Below are 19,968 nucleotides of genomic sequence, written 5' to 3'. Positions count from 1 at the left end.
CCGGAGCTCCGCCCCCCCGCGCCCCTCCCCCGCGGCGGCGCCCGGCCCCGCCCCTGCGCGCGGCGCGGCTCCGGAAATGGTCGTGCTGCGCTGCGCTGCGGCTGCGTCGGGCCGCGCGCGCTGAAGGAGACTGAAGGTAACGGGCGGGGGCGGGGCGGGCGCGCGCCGCGGGGGGGGGGGGGGGAGGGGGGCGCCGGTACCGGGCCGCGCGCGCCGCCGCCCCGGGCTTCGCGCCGCCGGGCCGCGCCGCTACCGCCGCCGCGGCCACCACCACGTGGGCGCCGCCCCGCCGCCGCCGGTCCCCTCCCTCGCCCTGCCCCGTCCCGCTCCGCTCCCCGCTGGGCCCGGCCCGGCCCGGCTTTGCCGCCCCGGTGGTCCTGTGCGGCGCCGCTCGCCGCCCCACGTGCCGGCCGGTGCGCCCCGCCGCCGCCGCGCACGTGCTCCCGCCGCCGCGCCCGCCTAGGCCCGCTGCCGCACGTGGTGCGTGCCCCGCCGCCCCCGTCCCGCCGCGCCCGCCCGTGCCGCCGCCGGTGCTGGCGGGGCCGCGGGCCATGGCCGCGGCCGGCAGTGACACGTGTCCTTGGCAGAGGCCGCCGCGGGGGGGAGCGGGGCCGCCGGATGCCGCACCGGGCCCCGCGCCGCGCCCCGCCGCCCCGGCCCTCCCCGCGGCCTGCCCCGGCCCTCCCCGCGGCCCCCTCCCGCGGCCAAGATGGTGCCGGCGCCTCGGGCCTGGCCGCCGCCTCGGGATGGGGCCGGCAGCGGCAGCCGGCAGGGCCGCCGCCTCGGCCCGGGGGCGAGGCCTGGCGGGGCCGGCTGCTCCCGGGCCGGCGCTGCGGCCTGGCCTGGTCTTGCCGCCGGGGACACTCCCCCCACCCCCCGGCTCCTCGCCTTGTTCTCCCCCGGGCGCCCGGTGGCTCGGCCCCTGCCGCCGCGGAGCCCAGCCTTCCGGTGCCCCCGCTCGGACGGGGCCCGGCTGCCCCGGTCCCCCGCCTCCCCTAGGGCCCCGCCTCGGGTAAGGACCCCCCGCCCCGGCCGCGGGCCCTGCACAGGCCGCGGACCTGGCCTCTCCCGGCGCGGGGGAGGCAACGGCCACGGGGCGGCCTCTCCCGTTGCAAACCCTGCTGGCGGTTCCCCTTCCCCAGGCCCGGGACGGGACCTGCCGCGGCCCGGAGCCGGCCGGGGGGGGCAGAGCAGGGCCCAGGCTGATCTCTCTCTCCTCCTCCCTCCTCTCTCCAAGTCAGTCGGATGAACGGTCTCTGCAGGCCCGCTCAGCCGGCCCAGGTTTTTCCCGCGGGGGGGTGAGTATCCTGCTCGCTCCCGGTTGTGCTGGGGGGGGGGGGGGCGCAGGGAGGCTGGGGCTGTCCCCAGGTGTCCCCATTCCCTCTATGACACCCCCCATTCCCCACCCTAGCTTTTGTTTGGGGTGACCGGTCCTAAGGCCGACCTAAGATGGTCCAGGCCGCTGCGTCCCGGGGCTGGGCCGTCCAGGCGTGCCGGGCTGCCCCTGCCAGGCTCTTGGCTCCCCAGTGAGCCAGGGCCGGGGGGAGCACCCAGGAGTGCAGCCCAGCCCCTGCCACCTCCTGGAACCCCATCAGGACCTATCTCTACTGGGGTTGTGGCTAGGGGACCCTCGTGATGGGATGGCACCCCCACCCCACCCCCCAGATACCAGGCTACCAGCCCCGCGGGGTGTTGGGGGCACCCAGTGGCCTGGTGCCGGGGACGTGCCTGGCAGTGGCTGCAGCAACGGGGCTGGGGGCCGGCAGGGCCGGCAGTGCTGACGCGGCCGGGCATCAGGTTACAGGAGGCACCACGGCTGCTCCCTCTGCTCCCTCGGGTGCCCCGGCTGGCAGCAGGCTTGCCAGGTGCCATGGGGTGCAGGGGACCCCCGATGGGGTGCAGAGTGGGAGCACCGCCTCTCCTTCCTGCCCCAGTGGCCTTTGCACTGGGGCGGGGAGAGTGGCACCAGCTGCCAAGTCCCTCCCGGGACAGCCGGGAGGGTGCCCGGGCTGTCTGGGTTGTGGGGGGCTGCGGGCTCCCTTGGGTAGGGCAGTGGGCAGGAGTGGCGTGGGGGGGACGTGGTGGGAGCTGCTCCCTGCCCTCCCTGGTAGGCGTTTGCGGTGTGTGCCGGGGACCCAGCGCCACCAGCCGGAACAGGTTTGGCCGGCCGGGGGAAGCGCTTAGTAGGTCAGCTGGGGTGGAGCAGGGCACGGCTGACGCCGGGGTGCCGCTGGCCCACCCAGCCCCCCGGAGATGGTGGTGGCCTGGGTGCTGGTGGCAGGTCACGGGTACCAGTGCCTGCTTGTGTGGGGCGCTCAGCCAGGCTCAGTGGGGTCACCTTGGGGTGGGGGGTCAGTCCTGCCAGTGGGCATGGCTGGGTTTGGGGTGTGATGGGGGCTCTGTTCCGTAGGGCAGGGGGATCTGCCCGGATTGGGTGGCCTAGCAGTGCCCACCCCTTCCCTGTTGCCTCAGTGGGGCAGGAGGGGGTGGCTGGGGGTCTGCACCTTGGCAGGATGCTGTCTGTGGGGCATGGTCAGTGCCTGCCTTGACTTTGGTGGGGCTGAGGGGCTGGAGATGCCCCATTTTGAGGGCTGATGTGGACAGGAGACAGATGTTTGCGGTGCTGCCTGCTTCCAGCTTACGCCTGCTGTCCCTGTCCCTGCAGATAGCGAGGGGACCCTTATGCACAACCCCATGAAATGAACAAAGCTCCACAGCCCACAGGAGGAGCCCCGACAGCCCCGCACCCTGCCCCTTCTCCTGGACTGCCGCAGGTAACCATCCCCTTTGGGGTGGGGCGGACCCAGCTTTGTGTGTCTGGTTTGTGTCGGGGGCAGTGGTGCCATCTCCTTCCCTCCCTGCCTCCCTCCAGCCGACGTTCCCACCTGGTCAGACGGCACCTGTGGTTTTTAACCCGGCACCGACCTCACAAATGAATACGCCTTCTCAGCCGCGCCAGGTAAGGGCTTTGTGCCCAGCTGGAGGGGACAACAGTGGGGATCCAGCAGCTTTCTGCCTCCTGGCCAAGCAGCCCCTACTACTGGGGTGCAAGGAGTCCTGTGATGCCCCTCGGGGCTGGTGTGCGCCTGTGAGGGGGAGCATGCCCATGATCTGGACCGCAACCGCTGCCTGGGGACCTCGTGGCCCTGGGCTGGGGGGACAGACGCTTCCGGCCAGGGGTGCCCACCAAGTGACTGCTCTTCTCTCCTTCCTCCCCTGTCCCAAACCTCCCTCTCCTCCTCTCTCAGTTTCCAGCAGGGCCTCGGGCTATTCACCAGCAGGTACTAACCCGCTTCTCCCACCCTGCATGCTGAGCACCCTGCCCCGACACTGCACAGAAACACCCACCCTGGGCATGAAATGGCAGGGGAGCACGGTGGGGACCCTAGAGCTGGGGGATGTGCTGGTGTGGGGAAAGTGGGGAACACCTGCTCGACTCGGGGGGGGTTGGTTTCCCTGCAGTGTCTCCCCAATTCCCTCTTTGCATGAAGCCTGCAGCATGTGGCTGTGCCTGTGCTAACCCCGGTCCAGGCTGCTGCTTCTACCTGTACCCTTCCTCATCTTCCTTTTCCTCCCCACTTTGTTGGGGTCTGTCAAGAGGCCTTGTGATGCTGTGCAAGGCTTAGGGCCTTGCCCTCTTGTGTGGAGGAGCTGCTGGGGACAGATCTGGTGATGTCCTTGGTTGTGTTGATTGGGAGCCCCTCAAACCCATCCCTGCCTCCTGGGGGGTCCCTACAGTGGGCCCCAGTGGATTTGGAATGTGGGCACCGAACAAAGGGCTCCCCAGCCTCCTGTCCCCTCCTTTGCCAGCCACCCTGAGCCCAAGCCCTGTCCCAATGCGGGTAACTCCTGTCTCTCTCTTTCCCCTTTTCCCTCTGTATGCGTGCGCTTGCTAACAGGGAGGATTCAGGTCTCTTCAGGTAATGCTTTCTCCTTGCCCCGGGGTGCGTGCGCGGACCTTTCCTTGCCCACTCGCTGCTGGGCTTGAGCTGCTGCTCCTGGGGGTGCTCCTGCCTGGCGAGGAAGCTGGGCTGGGATGAACGGCATGGGCCGGGGGGGCAGTAGCCGGCTCCGCACACCCGGTTGTCCCGCTCCGGCGTGGCTCGGCGCGGCAGGACTACAGGTCCCAGCATTCAGCGCGAGCGCCGGGAGCCGGTGTGGAGCACGCTGGGACCTGCTGCCGCCAGGCTGCGGCCACGGCCGGTGCCACCGGAGCTGCTGGCCCCTGCCGTGCTGGGCGGGAGCCATGCTGGGCATAAGCTGGGTCAGGTGGACCCAGGCGGCCCCGCAGGTGCGTGGGGACAGGATGGTGCTAGGGTGGGGGGCAGATCTAGGGAGCACGGGGTGGGGTGGGGGGGCGCCTGCATCCTGGGGTCGGGGTGTGTCTCCCCAGTGTGCGTGGCCGTGCCGGGTGGGGGTGCTGGTGCTCCGTCTGACACTGTGCCCTGTCTCTCCCCAAGCATTTCTACCAGAACAGGGCGCAGCCTCCTGCCAGCGCGTCCCGCGTACAGAGTAACACGACGGCCCGGCCCGGCCCCCCTGCCCATGTGTATCCAGCTGCTTCCCAGGTGATGATGATACCCTCCCAGATATCCTACACACCTTCCCAAGGAGCCTATTACATTCCTGGACAGGTGAGGGCCGTGCCCCAGGCTCTGGGAGGGGGCTGGGGTGTGTGCTGGTGGGGGTGTTGCCCGGGGTTGGAGCCCAGGTCTGTTTTGGGAGGGTGCAAGGGGTCCCTCAGGCTCTCTGAACACCTGTTTGATTTGAGCAGGGTGCTGCTTGGCTCTGTAGAGAGGCATCGGGCCACGCTGGTCCCCCTCCCTGGCAGCCCCCTCAGGCGCCTGGTGCCCACTTTGCCTGTGTCCTTCTCCCTGCCCTGGTGCCCAGCCAGTTTACAGGCAGGTTTGGGGATACATCCGTGGTTTGGGGGCACATCCATGCCCTGCAGGGGAGGTAACTGAGCTTTCTTCTCCCTCATTGCAGGGTCGCTCCACGTACGTCGTCCCGACCCAACAGTACCCGGTCCAGCCCGGTGCCCCTAGTTTTTACCCTGGAGCCAGCCCCACAGAGTTCGGGACTTACGGTACAGAGGGGGGGTTGCTCTGCTCCCTGGTGCTCTTCAAGCCCCAAACACTATGCAGTTTTTTTTGCTCCTCTGCCTCTGGCTTCCCTGCAGCCCCCTGCACTCAGGAGCTGAGTGCAGACCTCTGTGTCTTTGCCAACTTGCTGGGACAGTCTCTGTGACTCCATTACAGGGGGTTTTGGGGGACAGGGGGTGTTGCCCATTGCCCAGCAGCACTGAGGGCTGCACATCATGTCCCACCGGTCCATCCACCCCCGCCCTTTTCCAAATCGGGGCAGTTTAATGTTTAACTCTCCTGGCAGAGGGCTGGGACAGACTTTATTCCCTGTTCCCCCTTGCTCACTGTCAAGGTGGTGAGCAGTTTAGTGCTTGCTGACGCCCCTGTTCAGCTCCCTGATCCCCACGGAGCTGAGCCTGGGGTGCCGGGGCCACTCCATGCCTGCCCTCTCCTGGCACTGGGGAGCAGCGGTGTGAGCAGCCCCTCCTTCTCCCCGCTCGCATGTGGCCACCCGGGCTGTGACTATATTTAGGCTTGGTTGGTCCCCGGAGGCCTGGCAGACACAGAAATGTGAGCTGAGGCCTCCGGCCCGGCCCCGGCCCAGCAGCAAAGCATAAGTGGGGCAGAGATGGGCTTCTCCTGAGCCAGGTACGTGTCTGTCCTCCCTCTCTCTCTTGTCCCAGGGCCCAGTTGGCCCCTTGGAGGAGGGAGGTGGCCCCCAGCAGCAGCCGGCTCCCACACTCAGGCCAGGGCACAACTGCTTCTTTGTGCCTGGCACTGGGGCATCCCCTGGGTGTCTCTGTGGGGTCCTGGGATGGGTTTGCTCCCTGCCTCTGCTTTTGGGTGGCGGCTGTTCCAAGGGGAGGTGGCAGCAGTGTGCCCCTTGCCCACAAGACTGTGTGGGTGGCCTGGCATGGTGTGCCCCTCAAGGGTAAGGTGGGCCAGTCCTCCTTGTCCCCAGGGCTGGGCAGCTCAGGGCCTTCCCCCCCTTCAGTCCCCCTGTGTCTGGCCCATCCCTGGGGTGCGAGGCACTCCTCGTCCCTCTTGGGCAGAGAGGGAGGTCCTTGGCTCAGGGATGGGGCACTCGGCCAGTTGCCAGAGCACCTTGGTTGAGTTCTGGGCTCAGTGCAGCCGAGAAAGCATGAGCCGGGGGGTCCGGGGCCCAGCTGTGACCGTGCCTCTCGCCCCACCGCCTCGCACCCGTATCCCCATGGCACTGTGCTGGGGATGATGCTGGCGGATGCCCTGGGAGGAGCGGAGTGCCTCCTGGGGGCTGGGCCAGCCCTGGATGGGGTCCAGCTCTGCCTCCGGCCCACAGCACAGCTCCTTCCTCTGGGCTGGGCTCGCCGAGGGCTCGGCTGTGCAGGGAGCCCGAGCCCCTTGGCCTGGGTGTGAATGGAGGGTGGGGACGGGGCTGCCTGGTGCCGCCCTCGGGCTGGTGCCGGCCCCGGGGAGATAAGGGCGCCTGCAGGAAGGTGGCTGGCTGTGGAACCCGGACGCCTGTACCCAGCATGGCCGAGTGTCCCTGCGAGGCCATCGGTGGCATGGAGCCGGTGGGCACGGCGGGTGCCTGCGGGGCCTGGCTGGGCGTGGGGGTGGCGCGGGGACGCTCTGCTTCACGGGGAAGGAATTTGGTCAGGCCTGTCAGGCGGGTTGGGACGATCCGGGCCGGATGCGATGGGGATTTGCTGCAGAACGGCACGGGCTCCCCAGGCTCCTGACAGACCCCTGTGTTTGGGGGATCAGGGAGTCCCCAGGACGGGCTTGGAAGATCCGAGTTGGCCAGTCTGACACACTCTCCTCTCCTCCAGCGGGTGCTTACTACCCGGCACAGGGGGTGCAGCAGTTCCCAGCGGGGGTCCCAACTGCCCAGGTCATTGTGAGCCAGCAGCCTCCAATCCCCCCAAAACGAGAGCGCAAGACGGTAAGGAGCCATCTGCCTGCGGGCGTGGGGGGGGCACACATGCGGGAGGGGACGGTGCTGGCCCTGGGTGCCCGCATTGCGCAGGATGGGATATGGTGCGGCGTGCTGGAGGAGGGTGGTGCTGTGGGGCTGTGGCAGCCCCCGGTCTGGGGGGCTTGGTGAGGGGACTGGGGGGTGTGGTGGGTGCCAGCGACCTTGGCCGTCCCGACGGGCAGCGTTGTGCTGAGTCATGGCTCCCAAGGGGGGGGGGGTGGGGTGGGCGGGGGGGTGGGGGTGGGGGTGCCGCGGCTGCCAACTGCTGTCTGCTCCCGGAGATGCCGGCACTCGGAGGCCTCGTGCGGGGCCTATTTATAGCGGGAGCCAAGCGGCTGCCGGCATGGCCCTGTGCTGGGGAGCAGGGGGTGCTGCCGGGCTGGAGACGGGGGATGCTGGCATTTCCTCGGCAGGGGGGCCTTGGTGCCCCTTAGGCTCTGGTCTTGTTGCCTTGGGAGCAGGTTGTGTTTGGGGGTGGGGACAACAAGACCCCTGGCTGCACTGTGTCCCCTGGCAGAGTCTCAGGCCTGCGTCCCCCCCATACTCATCACCTGGCAGGGTGCCCTGCTGTTCCTGCTGCACCCACGTTGGGCACGGGCCAGTAAGGCTGCGGGCATATGGGCTGTGCCTCGGGCGGTACAGAGCTCATCACAACTTTTGTGTGTCAAGGCCAGTCCCCTGTGTTGTTCTTGAGGTGTAAGGGGGTAGTCCCCACAGCCCCTGTGCCAGCGTGGTGATCCCTTGGGATCCCCTGACCCCTGGAGATGGGCACTGGCCTGGGGACATGGCTCTGGCTGCCTGGCACGATGGCTTGCAAGGCATCAGGACAGGACAGTGTGGGATGCTGTGCCCTGTGGGGAGGGGAGGTGATGCCCACTGGTTTCCAAGCTGTGTGTGGCCAGAGCAGACACAGGCCAGTGCTGAATGAGTGTCTTGCCTCTCCCTTTGGAGAAGGAGGTGTCCTGGGGGTGTCGGGCCAAGGGAAAGGGGGTGGCCAGTGTGCTCTGTCCCCCACCCCACCGACAGCTTCCCCCTCTCTGCCCTGATCCACGGACAGATCCGGATACGAGACCCCAACCAAGGTGGCAAAGACATCACTGAAGAAATAATGTCTGGAGCAAGGACCTCATCCACCCCCACCCCTCCACAGGTAAGGGGACCCCCTGACTGGGGCAGTGGGATATGCACAAGGCCCTGCTGAACTCCGTCTTTGCCCCCTCCCCCAGGCTGGAAGCAGTTTGGAGCCCCAGGCCAATGGAGAGACCCCCCATGTAGCAGTTATTGTCCGGCCAGGTAAGTGCCTGTGTCAAGGGTGGGCATGCCACCTGGCATCAGTTGCTGCTTGGTTCCCTGTTGGCACTGCGGGCTGTGAGATGCCAGCCCTGCCATTCCTTGGTTCACCTGGGGCTTGTGGGTTCACATGCCTTCCCTACATACCTGGGGACTGGTGTCCCCATGCCGACTCTAGCAGAATTTATGGGGGCTGTCTGCTCACCCCAGCTGTCCCCTGAGTGCTGGAGGATGCCTTTTGTCCCTGTCACCTGTTTGTGGTGTGGGCTGGCACATCTATCCCTACCCATCCTGCAGACGGAGGGATCTGGGGGAAGTGCAGGGTGAGAGGGGGATTGGAGAGCCCCTCATTAATACCATCTACTTTGCAGATGACCGCCCGAAGCCCGCGCTGGTGGTGAGCAAGCCTGTCTCCCTGGAGCCCAGCAAGTCGGCGTCCCCATCGCCTCCCCCTCCCCTCATCCCCGAGGTGGAGCCTGTGGTGCTCTCAGCTGTGACGCTGGTGCCAATGGAGCCCCCCGTGGACGCGGACACTAAAGTGGAGCTGGGCGAGGCGCCGCCCGACCCACACAAGACGTTTAGCGCCATCACTACAGTGCCAGGGGCTGTGGAGCTGCCCCTCGTGCCCGCGCCCGACATGGACACGGTGGCCACGGAGGAGGAAGAGGAGGAGGAGGAGGAGGTTGCCATTCCCCTCCCAGAGCCTGCCCCGCAGGCGCCTGTGCCCCCTGAGGTGCCGCTGGTGCCCGTTGTCCCCACAGTGCCAGCCGTGCCCCTGGTGCCAGCCGCGCCGTCACCGCCACCCGTCGTAATGCAGGCCCCTGAAGCACCTGCCAAACCTGCGTCTCCCAGCCCCCCACCACCCCGGGAAGAGCCCTGCCCTGAGCCCCCTGCTGAGGCCAACGGGGTCTTGGAGGAGGTGCCCGAGCCGGTCCCCAAGGCACCCGTGTGCCAGCCGGTGCCTGCACCTGCACCCGCGCCCGCCCTGGACTCCCCCATCGCCCAGCCCGAAGAGCTGCCCCTGCCCAACGGGGTGGAGGGCACTGGCAAAGCAGAGCCGAGCAAGGAGCAGCCCGAGTCGGACATCAGTCCTATCTCAGAGCCTGAGGAGCTAGCCCAGCCCAGCACCCCTGCTTCTCCCCCAGCTGAGGAGGAGGAGGAAGAGAGCGAAGGCCCTGGCGAGGCCCAGGAGCGGAGCTCGAGCCCAGCCCCTGCCCCTTCGCAGACCTCAGAGGCGACCGCACAAGGTTGGGGACATTGGGCTGGGGTGTGCAGGGTCACAGGGTGCCCCAGGGTGGGTATTGGGTGACATGGGGCAGGGGGGTGGTGTCGCCTGCGCATGGGTTGCGGGGAGGGTATTAAGAGAGGGCAACAGGGTTAGGTGACCCAGGACGTGTGTATGGGATGCTGGGTGGGGATGAGGTGCCTGTGGATGGCAAGATGCGGGGGCAGATGTCTGGGGAGTGTGTCTGTATGCAGAACTATGGGGTGGGTGGGTATAGAGGGGTGCCCTAGGTCGTGGGGTGCCACGAGGAAAGTGTGTTTTAAATGCCTTATGTGGGGTTGTAGGGCAGGTGTTTGGGGGCTGTGTGTGAGGGCTGTCCCCAGCTGTCCCAGGGCATGGGGAGGTGCAGTGGGTGGAGGGGTGGCAGGGGAGACGCAGAGCTGCCGGCTGTAGCTGTGTGGGGCACCCTGTGTAGGGGTATGCTGGTGCCTGGGGAAAGTGAGGTGCTGTGAGGATGCGCTGGGGCAGAGATACGTTTTGTCTTTTATTTATTTATTTATTTATTTATTTAGGCATCCTACACAAGAGTGTGGGGGTTATATAGGGGTACTGGGGGAGGATGGGAGAGATGGGTACACAGGAGGTGTTCATATGGAGCACCCTGAGCGGGGATATAGGGGGCCTATAGGAGGGTGACCTGGTGGCATATGTACCTCTGGGGAGTGCCTCTGTATGGGGTGGTGTCTGGGGGTGCCGGGGAGGGGAGTGTATGTGGGGGCAGAGGTGTATGCGGGTGTCCCCCTAAGGGCTGCCCTGCAGAGGGGCATGAGTGTCTGCAGGGATCCCCCGTGCTAGGGAAGAGGTGTGGATGGGGTGCTTCACAGAGGCCCGGGGTAAATCAGGGTGCAGCGGGGAGATGGGGAGAAGTGTGAGGTGCATCTGTACAGGCTGTTCTGGGGTGCACGCTTGGGGACCGGGGTACCTTGGTGGGCTGTATGTTGGATCTGCAGGGCTGCAGATGCCCAGGTGGGTACACGGCGTGTTTGGGGCTAGGGGCTGTGCTGGGGACTTACGTCCCTGTGGCTCCCCACGGCCCCACCTGGAAGCTCATCTGATGTTGCTGGGGCCCTGCTCGTGACCCTGGACCTGGTGTCAGGGTCCAGGGGGCTGGGAGGGTTCCTCTTCTTCACCTCGCTGCCTCTCCTCCCAGTCGCCGTGTCGGTGCCAAAGAAGAAGCGAAGGATGAAGGAGCTGAACAAGAAGGAGGCAGTAGGCGATTTGCTGGATGCCTTTAAAGAAGTGAGTGTCCTAGGGGTTTTGGGGGGGTCACCTTGTGTCCTCCTGTGATGAACTCTGCTTTGTGCCATCGTGTCTGGGCCACTGATGTTCTGTGATGGTAATGAGGATCTGAGAGAGGGATGGATGCCTGGGTGTGGGGTGGAGGGGACAGGACCAAGCTCACAGGGTGACTGCTTTCCCTTTACCTCACAATGCAGTCTCAGATCAGTGACAGTGCCTCAGAAGCAGAGAACAAGCCCCCCACGTCTGCCCCTGCCCGTGAAGCAGAGGATGTGGCTCCTGCCCGGCCACAAGAAGAGTCAGAGGAGACGTGGGAGGAAAAGGAGGACAAGCTGGCTCCTGAGAAGGGCAAGTCTGCTGACCAGAAGTACCGCTACAAGGAAGGTGAGCCGTGCCTTGGCTCAGGCCTTTTCTGGGAGCCACCACCTCTGGACCCAGCGGTCGGGAGGGTGGGGGTGCCATGGTTCAGCTGTACTCTACCCCACACTCTTCTCCTATCTTGTCACCAAGCCTGGCGTGGGGTGGGGAACAGAGGCCCCAGCAGGAGGGTCCTGGCAGGAGGCAGGGAGCTGGTGGTGTCAGGCTTTCTGTTGAAGCAAGCAGAGTTGTACTCATGGTGTACCAGCCTGAGGCAGCTCTATGGTTGTCTACATCCCACTTCACTGGTCCCTGGATGGGCCTGGACCTGCCACAGCTTGGGGTGGAGGATATGGGACAGGCCACATCAGGCTTTCCCTCTTGCCCCCCACTGCAGAGCAATGGAAGCCACTGAACCCTGAGGAGAAGAAGCGATATGACCGGGAGTTCCTGCTGGGCTTCCAGTTCATCTTTGCCAGCATGCAAAAGCCTGAGGGACTGCCCCAGATTACAGATGTGGTGCTGGACAAGGTTGGTGCGGCCCTGGAAATTGGGGGGGCAGGGGTCTGGCTGCTCTTTGTGCCTTGTCAAGGCAGGGCAGGGACTTACCTGCTGTGCTTGGGGTCCTGCTGCAGCATCTGCAATGGACCTTGAGCCTGGGGTTGGTGGTGGTGGGGCACTTCTGGGGCCTTCTTTCCAGTTCATTGTCCCGGCGCTGAGGCTGGGGGATGGATCCATCCCACTCCTCTGCCCCCGGGCATCCTCAGCCGTGTGTACCTTCGCAGGCCAACAAGACCCCCCTGCGGGCGCTGGACCCCATCCGCCTTAGTGGCATGAACTGCAGCCCTGACTTCACCCCCTCCTTTGCCAACCTTGGCCGGCCCGTCATGGGCAACCGGGGCCTGGTGAGTATCTCCTTGCTTCACCCATGCTGTTCCTGTCTGCCTTTCTGTGATGATCAAGCTTTTGAGCCACTGTGTCTGGGCCACTGATGTCCGTGATGGAACTGAGGATCTGAGCAGGCAGATGGGGACACCCTGGGAGCCAGCCCAACTTGTCCCAGAGCAAGGAGCTGAGTTTCTTCTTCCCATGTCAGCCCTCAGGGTTGGGTCCCCGCCGTTCCCAGCAGAGCCAGAGGAAGGAGCCCCGCAAAATCATTGCCACTGTGTCTCTCAATGAGGATGTCAAGTTGAACAAGGCTGAGAAGGCCTGGAAACCCAGCAGCAAGCGTGCCTCCGAGGAGGAGGATCCTGAGAACATCAAGACGCAGGTGGGAGCTGGGGCAAGCGTGTGGTGGGAGGACGGGGGGCGGGGGCGTGCCTGACTCTCACTGATCCTGCTGTCCTTGCAGGAACTGCTCCGCCGTGTCCGCAGCATCCTCAACAAGCTGACGCCCCAGATGTTCCAGCAGCTGATGAAGCAGGTGATGGAGTTGTCCATCGACACGGAGGAGCGGCTCAAGGGTGTCATCGACCTCGTCTTTGAGAAGGCCATCTCGGAGCCAAACTTCTCTGTTGCCTATGCTAACATGTGCCGTTGCCTTATGGGGGTGAGCAGGAGCTGGGGGGGTGGTCTCCCGCCAGGCTGACCGGGGTTTTGTGTGGGGGCTTTGGCTGAGCTCAGCAGGGTGCAGGTCCTTCCGTGTGGTGTGGGGAAAACAGAGTGTGTGGATGAGGACCAAGTCCAGAGTCTTGGCAGGGCATCATGAGGGTGTAGGGTGGGTTTTCCCTGGTTTGAGCAGTGCCTGGGCCTTAGCTGGTCAGCTTTTGGGGAAACATGACTCATGCTTCTTGCCTGGGTTGTACCTCTCCCTGCAGCTCAAAGTGCCCACAACAGACAAGCCCACGGTGACTGTGAACTTCCGCAAGCTGCTGCTCAACCGCTGCCAGAAGGAGTTTGAGAAGGACAAGGATGACGATGAGATCTTTGAGAAGCGACAGAAGGAGATGGATGATGCCAGTGCTGTGAGTTGGGGTGGGAGGCTGTGGCCAAGGGCTGGTGTGGGCATCTTCGGGGTGGCTTTGGGCTCTGAGCTGCCCTGCTGTGCCCTCCCTGCAGCCCGAGGAGAAAGCGCGCATGAAAGATGAGTTGGAAGAGGCACGGGACAAGGCCCGCCGACGATCTCTGGGGAACATTAAATTTATCGGAGAGCTCTTCAAACTGAAGATGTTGACAGAGGCCATCATGCACGACTGTGTGGTGAAGCTGCTCAAAAACCACGATGAGGAGTCTCTTGAGTGCCTTTGCCGTCTACTTACCACCATTGGCAAGGACCTGGACTTTGAGAAGGCCAAGGTACCCCTTGCCCTGCTTTGCCTTGCCCTACCCTTGCCTTTGGGAGGGATGTGACCATGACTCTGTCCCTCTATAGCCCAGGATGGACCAGTACTTCAATCAGATGGAGAAGATCATCAAAGAGAAGAAGACATCATCCCGAATCCGTTTCATGCTGCAGGATGTGATTGACCTCAGACGGGTAAGGCACGTGGCCTGTTATTGCCCGGGGACTGCCCTTTGCTACCTGCTTGGTCCCAGGAAAATGCTGGCCTGTGTCCTCTGAGTGCCAGCAGTCCCTGGGAGGGGAGAGGTGGGTATGTAAGCTGTGGCCAGCCCCAGAGACACCATGCTAGCCCTCAGCCCTTGGTTAGCATGGTAGTGGTAGTGGGCACACAGTAACTGGCGGCTGCTTAATGCAGGGGGGCTCCAGAAACTGAGCCCTTTTGTGCCAAAAGCTGCCACAGCACGCAGGGAGTTGTGATGGCTGAGGCAGATCAGTCTGAGACTTCGAGGGTGGAATAACTGGGAAGTAGGAATGTCTCAGTCTCCATCCTCCAACCAGCTCAGTGCCCTCTTTCCTTCTTCCCTGCCCTCTGCAGAATAGCTGGGTGCCGCGGCGAGGAGACCAGGGCCCCAAAACCATTGACCAGATCCACAAGGAAGCAGAGATGGAGGAGCATCGGGAACACATCAAAGTGCAGCAGCTCATGTCAAAGGACAAGAGGAGAGGACCCCCTGGGCCATCCTCCAGCAGTGAGTGCCGAGGCTTGGGGACATCTGGGGCTGCCAGGGTGGGTTGCTCCTGCTGGGCACAGCTTGAGGTTAGGCTTTGCCTTATGTCTGGCGCCTTTCTGCTCAGGTGGGCGTGGGAGCCTGGTTGCAGATGATGGCTGGAACACAGTGCCCATCAGCAAGGGCAACCGGCCCATTGACACCAGCCGGCTAACGAAGATCACCAAGGTGAGGCTGAGGGTACAGTGTGGGCAGTTGAGCCAGCTGCCTGGCATGGATCCTGCCTTGATGCGGCGTTCAGAGCTAACTCTGTCTCTCCACCTGCAGCCTGGATCAATCGACTCCAACAACCAGCTCTTCGCACCAGGTGGGCGGCTGAGCTGGGGCAAGGGCAGCAGTGGAGGGTCTGGCGCAAAGCCTGCAGATTCAGGTAGGCTGTGTGGGACTGGCTGGGTGCCATTGGATGGGGCAGGAGGGGGGATCCTTCCCCCCAGCGGTTCCTGTACTGGGGAGGTGCAGAACTCTGAGACTCCCCTCTTTTCACACCCAGCATCTGATTCAGGGCGACCAGCCACGAGCACCTTGAACCGCTTCTCAGCACTTCAGCAGTCGACCCCTGCCGAGAGCCTGGAGTCCCGCCGTGTGGTGCAGAGGTGAGGGGCCAACCCTGCCTTGGGTGTGTGGGCACGTTGGTCTGCAGCCCAGGGAGGCCCCCCCAAATCAGGCATCGGTCAATCAGTAGTACATAGGCAACCATATGCCATCTGTGCTGGAATAATCCCCTGTGACAAGATGGGGCTTTTTTGGGGGGCTCGGAGTCAGTGGTGAGTCCTTGCAGCAAAGAAGACTGACCCCACCCTGGGCTTCCTCCTCACTGTCCAGCACTTAGGGGACCATACCTGGGTGCTGGGTCCACTCTGGGGGTCCTGGGACCAGATGGACATTGATGGGCTGGAGGGAGTCCCGTGGAGGCTGGAGCATGAGATCTGCAAGGAGAATTGGGCTTGGGTTTTGTTCAGAAGAGGGAAACGGAGGATCTTGCTACAGCCTGCAGCCGGGCAAAGGTGTGGGCAGGATGGAGCCAAGCTCTGCTCAGCCATGCCAAGGGTCAGAGCGAAAGGCAAAGGGCATGAGTTAGAGCGGGAGAAACAGGGAAAAGTATTTTCCCTGGAGGGTGGTCAGGTGCTAGAAAAGGTCCTGGAAGGGGCTGGGGTTGGAGTGCGACAGCCTTGCCTTGCAGAGCTCTGCAGTCTGGGGTCAGGGAGGGGTGGCAATGGGCTCTTCATGCTGTGTCTGTCCTCCTCCCACCCAGGAGCAGCTCCAGCCGCGACAGGTCAGAGAAGGCTGGGGACAGAGGGGACCGGGAGTCACGTTCAGAGAAGGGCAGCGACCGCCTTGAACGTCCTGACCGGGGGGAGCGGGCAGACAGGAACAGGTCTGCCCTCACCAAGAGGAGCTTCAGCAAAGAGACAGAGGACAGGAGCCGAGAACGGGAGAAGCAGGGCGGCCCTGAGGCTGTGCGCAAGGCTGCTAGCATGACGGAGGAACGGGACAGAAGCCGAGAGACCAGTGAGCTGGCGAGGAGCGGTGTCCTGGGGGTCTGGCTGCGGCCTGGGGCTCTATCTGTCCCAGGTGGTGCCTGATCCTTGCTCTCTCCTCGCAGTTAAGCAAGAGCCAGCACCTCCTGCAGCATCCCCCAAGCCCACACTGTCAGAGGAGGAGCTGGAGAAGAAATCAAAGGCGATCATAGAGGAATACCTGCACATCAATGACATGAAGGTGAGAGGAGTGGGTGGCCAGGCACAGCACCATATGGCCCCTGTAAAACGCTGTCTGCTTCCCTGGGCAGTAGTGCTGTTGGGCAGGATGCCAGCGGTGCCTGGATGAGGAAAGGGGCAGCCAGGGCTGGCCATGGGGCAGTACTGACCCCACCTTTTCCCTGCAGGAGGCCCTTCAGTGTGTGCAGGAGCTGGGCAGCCCCTCCTCGCTCTACATCTTTGTGCAGAACGGCATAGAGTCAACACTGGAGAGGAGCACCATCTCCCGTGAGCACATGGGGGTCCTGCTGTGCCAACTGGTGAAGGCGGGCACGCTCTCCAAGGAGCAATACTACAAAGGGTGAGGGGCTGGGCCAGCCTGGTCCCAGGCTGGTTATTGGCTCAGCTTTGAATTTGGCTCTGCCTTGGGTAGGGCTCATCACTGAGACCTCCCAAGGTCCCTGCAAGCTGAGGGCACTGGGGCCACTGAATCCCAACGGCCCCCATCTGCCACACAGGCTGCGGGAGATCCTGGAGATTGCGGAAGACATGGAGATCGACATCCCACACATCTGGCTGTACTTGGCTGAGCTTATCACCCCCATCCTGCAAGAGGAAGGCATCCCCATGGAGGAACTGTTCAGGTGAGGGCTGTGCCCCTGTGTGGGACTGCCATGGGGTCCCAGGGGAACTCCTGGGGGACAGGTAGCTCAACCAGGTCTCTTGTGCCCCGCAGGGAGATAACGAAGCCCCTAGTGCCCATTGGGAAGGCCACCACACTGCTGGTTGAGGTGCTGGGCTTGTTGTGCAAGGGCATGGTAAGTGCATGGGGCTCGCGTAGCTGCCAGCCGCTGTCTTGGGGGTGGCAGCCTGCTTGTGGGGGCAGGTTGGCATGTGGGGACTGAACACCTCTGCCAGCAGAGGGGATGGCGGGGAGCATCCCTTGCTGTGTCTGGGTCATGGAGGTGGCATGGCCAAGCCACAGTATCTCCCTCCCTGGAGAGAGAGGGCATGGGGTGCTGATGCTGACTGTCTTGTCTGCCCTACAGAGCCAGAAGACTGTAGGCAAGCTGTGGCGGGATGGAGGCTTGAGCTGGAAGGAATTCCTGCCTGAGGACCAGGATGTCAACAAATTTGTCACAGAGCAGGTGGGAGCTTAGTGGTGGGAAGGGGCGGAAATGGGCCATGGCGGGACCCTGGAGGGTCCTGCTGCCAGGAGCATGGTTTTCCCCTGTGCTGCCCGTAACAGTTTGTCTCTGCCCGCTCCCCCAGAAATTGGAGTACACAATGGGGGACAGCTCAGACACGCCGAGCCACAAGGAGCTGACCTCAGAGGAGTTGTGCAAGCAGATGGATAAACTGCTGAAGGAGAACCCGAACAACCAAAGAATACATGACTGGATCGAGGTGAGGGTGTGGGCACAGTGTCTGTGGGTCTAGGGGCTTCCTCCTAGTTCCCTCCCCACCTCACCTTTTTTCCTTTACTCTTCCTCCTTCAGGCCAACCTGAGTGAGCAGCAGGTCTCATCTAACATGTTTATCAGGGCCCTGATGACATCTGTGTGCCACTCAGCCATTGTCTGTGAGTAGCAGGGTGAGGTGGGGGGGTGTGTCCCCCTGCCCACACCACCCCCATCTCATACCCAGTCTCCCACAGTTGAGAACCCCTACCGTGTGGATGCCATGGTCATCCGCAACCAAGCCAAGCTGCTGCAGAAATACTTGCGGGATGAGCAGAAGGAGCTCCAGGCGCTATATGCCCTACAAGCCTTGGTGGTGAAGTTGGACCAGCCTCCCAGTGAGTGTCGTGGGATGGGTGGGCTGGGGGAGGCCGGGTAGCAGGCACATCCCCACCCCAGCAGGGTGGCTGGTGGCTGGGGAATAGCAGGGGGCTCTCCCTTTGTGCTCCCTCCAGACTTGCTGCGAATGTTCTTTGATGCCCTCTACGATGAGGATGTCATCAAGGAGGAGGCGTTCTACAAGTGGGAGTCCAGCAAGGACCTGGCTGAGCAGCAGGGCAAAGGAGTGGCTCTCAAATCAGTGACGGCCTTTTTCACCTGGCTCCGGGAAGCCGAGGATGAGTCTGACAACAACTGAGCAGCTGTAAGGAGGAAGGGGGGAGAGAGAGTGGGGCACCCCGGGGAGTGTGACTCCATGCCCTCCCACCCCCGGCCCCCCTGGACTTGCTGACGCCAGGGCTGAGGGACCTGCTGTGCCCCCTGCAGCCCCCCCTCTCTCTTTCAGTTCTCCTCCTCTCCCTCCCACCATCCCGGTTCTGTTTGCGAGGCCTGTACTAGTTTGTCATGATGATAATAAATGGATGCTGATGGAGGCGGCTGCTGCCGTGGGTCCCCTCAGGGCCCCTACTCTCCTCTCCTCCCTCCCAGCACCAGGCATACCAGGTCTCTGGGAGCGGGGCAGAGCACCCCTGGACTCATGTCATGGGGAGGGGGGGATGGGATGGGGACAGTATCTCTCCCCTCCTCTCCTCCCATCCTCTTCTTCCTCCCCACTTGCTGAAATATAGAGAGATTATATATATATAAACTTATTAAATTTGGTTTGGGGACAGGAGCGTGATTTCTCCCCCTCCCCTGTCCTCTCTCTATTCCTCCATCACTGCCTGGACCCACCCCCCCTCTGTGTTTTTTTTATTTTAAATATAAATCATTCCCCCCCCCCCAGCTCCTGCTCTGACACCTGGGGAGGATGCTGGGGAGGAGGGGGGGCTGACCCCTTCTCTCTGGGCCAGGTGGAGTCCCCTCCTCCCCCTCAAAGTCCCCATCCTCCTCCCAAACGTTTAAGGCCACAATTGGGCAAGCGACAGGGCGGCCCCCCATCCGCGTCCCCTGTATTTATAGAGCGCCGGATGTGACGAGCCGCATGTGTAATTATTAAAACAAGGATTCAATTACTGGTCACGTGAATTTGTAAATAATTTTTTTTTGCCTTTTTTTTTTTTTTTTTCTTTATGGAGTATTTAATTGAAGATTTAAAGGCATCTTTTCACCTTAAAACTGGAAATAAAAGAACATTGCTAAATAATGCCCCGTGTGCCGCTGTTGCCGCCCCATGTCCCTTGTGCCCAGGCTGGTGTGGGGGTGCCAGCCTAGAGCCCAAGCAGGGGCCAGCCTCCCCTGGCACCCCAAGGCAGAGGGTAGGTACCCCCCCACCCTGGGGCTGGGAGGGTGGCAAGGGGGTTGGATGTGCCTGGAGCCAGGCTGCCTGGGCCCCCTCTTGCCAGCGCTGCCTGGCGCAGGGTGTCTGTGGTGGAGCAGGCAGCCCTGCCAGCACCCTGGCTGCGGAGCAGAGCCTCGCTGTCCCTAAGGGTCCCTTTTCCGATGGGCACAGAGTGGCAGGACCTGTGCCATTTCCTCTGTCTCTGCCTTGGGGTGGGAGATGGGAGTTACGTGCTGGACTTCCCTCGCAACTTCCGTCCTGGGGGGCATTTTTCTCTTGGCACCCTCCTGTCTTGCCTTGCAGGTGGGGTAGGGAAAGGCTGGAGGATTCCCTGCTAGGGACAGGAGCTGGCCCCCCTTGGGGTGGCTCTGGTCTTTGCTGTGTTGGGCTGCCTCTTGCTGAGTCACCCTGGCTGTGGCCCAGAGGGTACAGAACAATTAACGGGAGGCTGTTCCCCAGATCGGAGGCTGAGCTGCCTGAGCTGCAGCCCTGGCAGCACCGATGCTGGGAAGCAGCTGGCAGGGAAAGGCCAGCAGGGCCTGGGGGTGGCTACTGCCCAGGAGCTCCCCATGCTCAGGAGTGAGTAAAGAGGGAGCCCCTTGGGCTGCTCCAGTGCCCTGCTTGCCAAGGGGGAGGGTGGCACCCCATTAGTGCGCTCCTGTGCCCCTCTGTGCCAGGGAGAGGGTACCGCAGCGTTAATTGCTGTCAGTAGGTTTCAGAATGAACAGACTCCTTTGGCTGCAGGTTAACCTGTCAGCCTGGCATCGGCGCTGGCCTGGATCTCCTGCAGGGGAGGTCGATGTGGTGCCAT

General features: G+C 63.4%; 1 protein-coding gene across 6 annotated transcripts; it reads left to right on the top strand.

Moving 5' to 3' along the window:
- Window positions 1–24: 24 nt before the first annotated feature.
- On the top strand, window positions 25–19,024 carry EIF4G1 (eukaryotic translation initiation factor 4 gamma 1). Of its 6 annotated transcripts, none has more exons than XM_080409101.1 (33): window positions 25–136; window positions 1,242–1,298; window positions 2,666–2,774; window positions 2,873–2,959; window positions 4,461–4,634; window positions 4,987–5,086; window positions 6,896–7,008; window positions 8,099–8,191; window positions 8,268–8,334; window positions 8,703–9,578; window positions 10,767–10,855; window positions 11,053–11,239; window positions 11,610–11,743; window positions 11,980–12,117; window positions 12,309–12,482; window positions 12,564–12,761; window positions 13,030–13,176; window positions 13,271–13,507; window positions 13,584–13,688; window positions 14,089–14,242; window positions 14,349–14,449; window positions 14,549–14,651; window positions 14,772–14,874; window positions 15,534–15,790; window positions 15,885–16,000; window positions 16,167–16,339; window positions 16,497–16,622; window positions 16,715–16,796; window positions 17,028–17,126; window positions 17,251–17,385; window positions 17,478–17,559; window positions 17,635–17,775; window positions 17,893–19,024. In XM_080409101.1, the coding sequence occupies exons 3-33, from the start codon at window positions 2,700–2,702 to the stop codon at window positions 18,072–18,074; spliced, it is 4,848 nt and encodes a 1,615-aa protein (XP_080265227.1). In that variant the 5' UTR covers window positions 25–136; window positions 1,242–1,298; window positions 2,666–2,699; the 3' UTR covers window positions 18,075–19,024. The 6 variants fall into 6 exon arrangements, with proteins under 6 accessions (XP_080265227.1, XP_080265230.1, XP_080265229.1 ...); XM_080409104.1 differs by having other exon boundaries at window positions 36–136; window positions 1,238–1,298; window positions 11,998–12,117; XM_080409103.1 differs by having other exon boundaries at window positions 36–136; window positions 1,238–1,298; window positions 14,784–14,874.
- The last annotated feature ends 944 nt before the right edge of the window (window positions 19,025–19,968 follow it).

The sequence above is a fragment of the Falco punctatus genome (genome assembly GCF_963210335.1).
Source record: "Falco punctatus genome assembly, chromosome: 13".
NCBI lineage: Eukaryota > Metazoa > Chordata > Aves > Falconiformes > Falconidae > Falco > Falco punctatus.
Note: the sequence above shows the minus strand (reverse complement) of the source record. Positions and strands in the feature narration are given on the sequence as shown.

Coding starts and splice junctions, on each gene's coding strand:
- EIF4G1 (XM_080409101.1), top strand. CDS start 2,700: ATGAACAAAGCTCCACAGCCCACAGGAGGAGCCCCGACAGCCCCGCAC. Junction 9,579..10,766: donor CTCAGAGGCGACCGCACAAG/GTTGGGGACATT, acceptor CTCTCCTCCCAG/TCGCCGTGTCGGTGCCAAAG. Junction 16,340..16,496: donor AAGGAGCAATACTACAAAGG/GTGAGGGGCTGG, acceptor TCTGCCACACAG/GCTGCGGGAGATCCTGGAGA.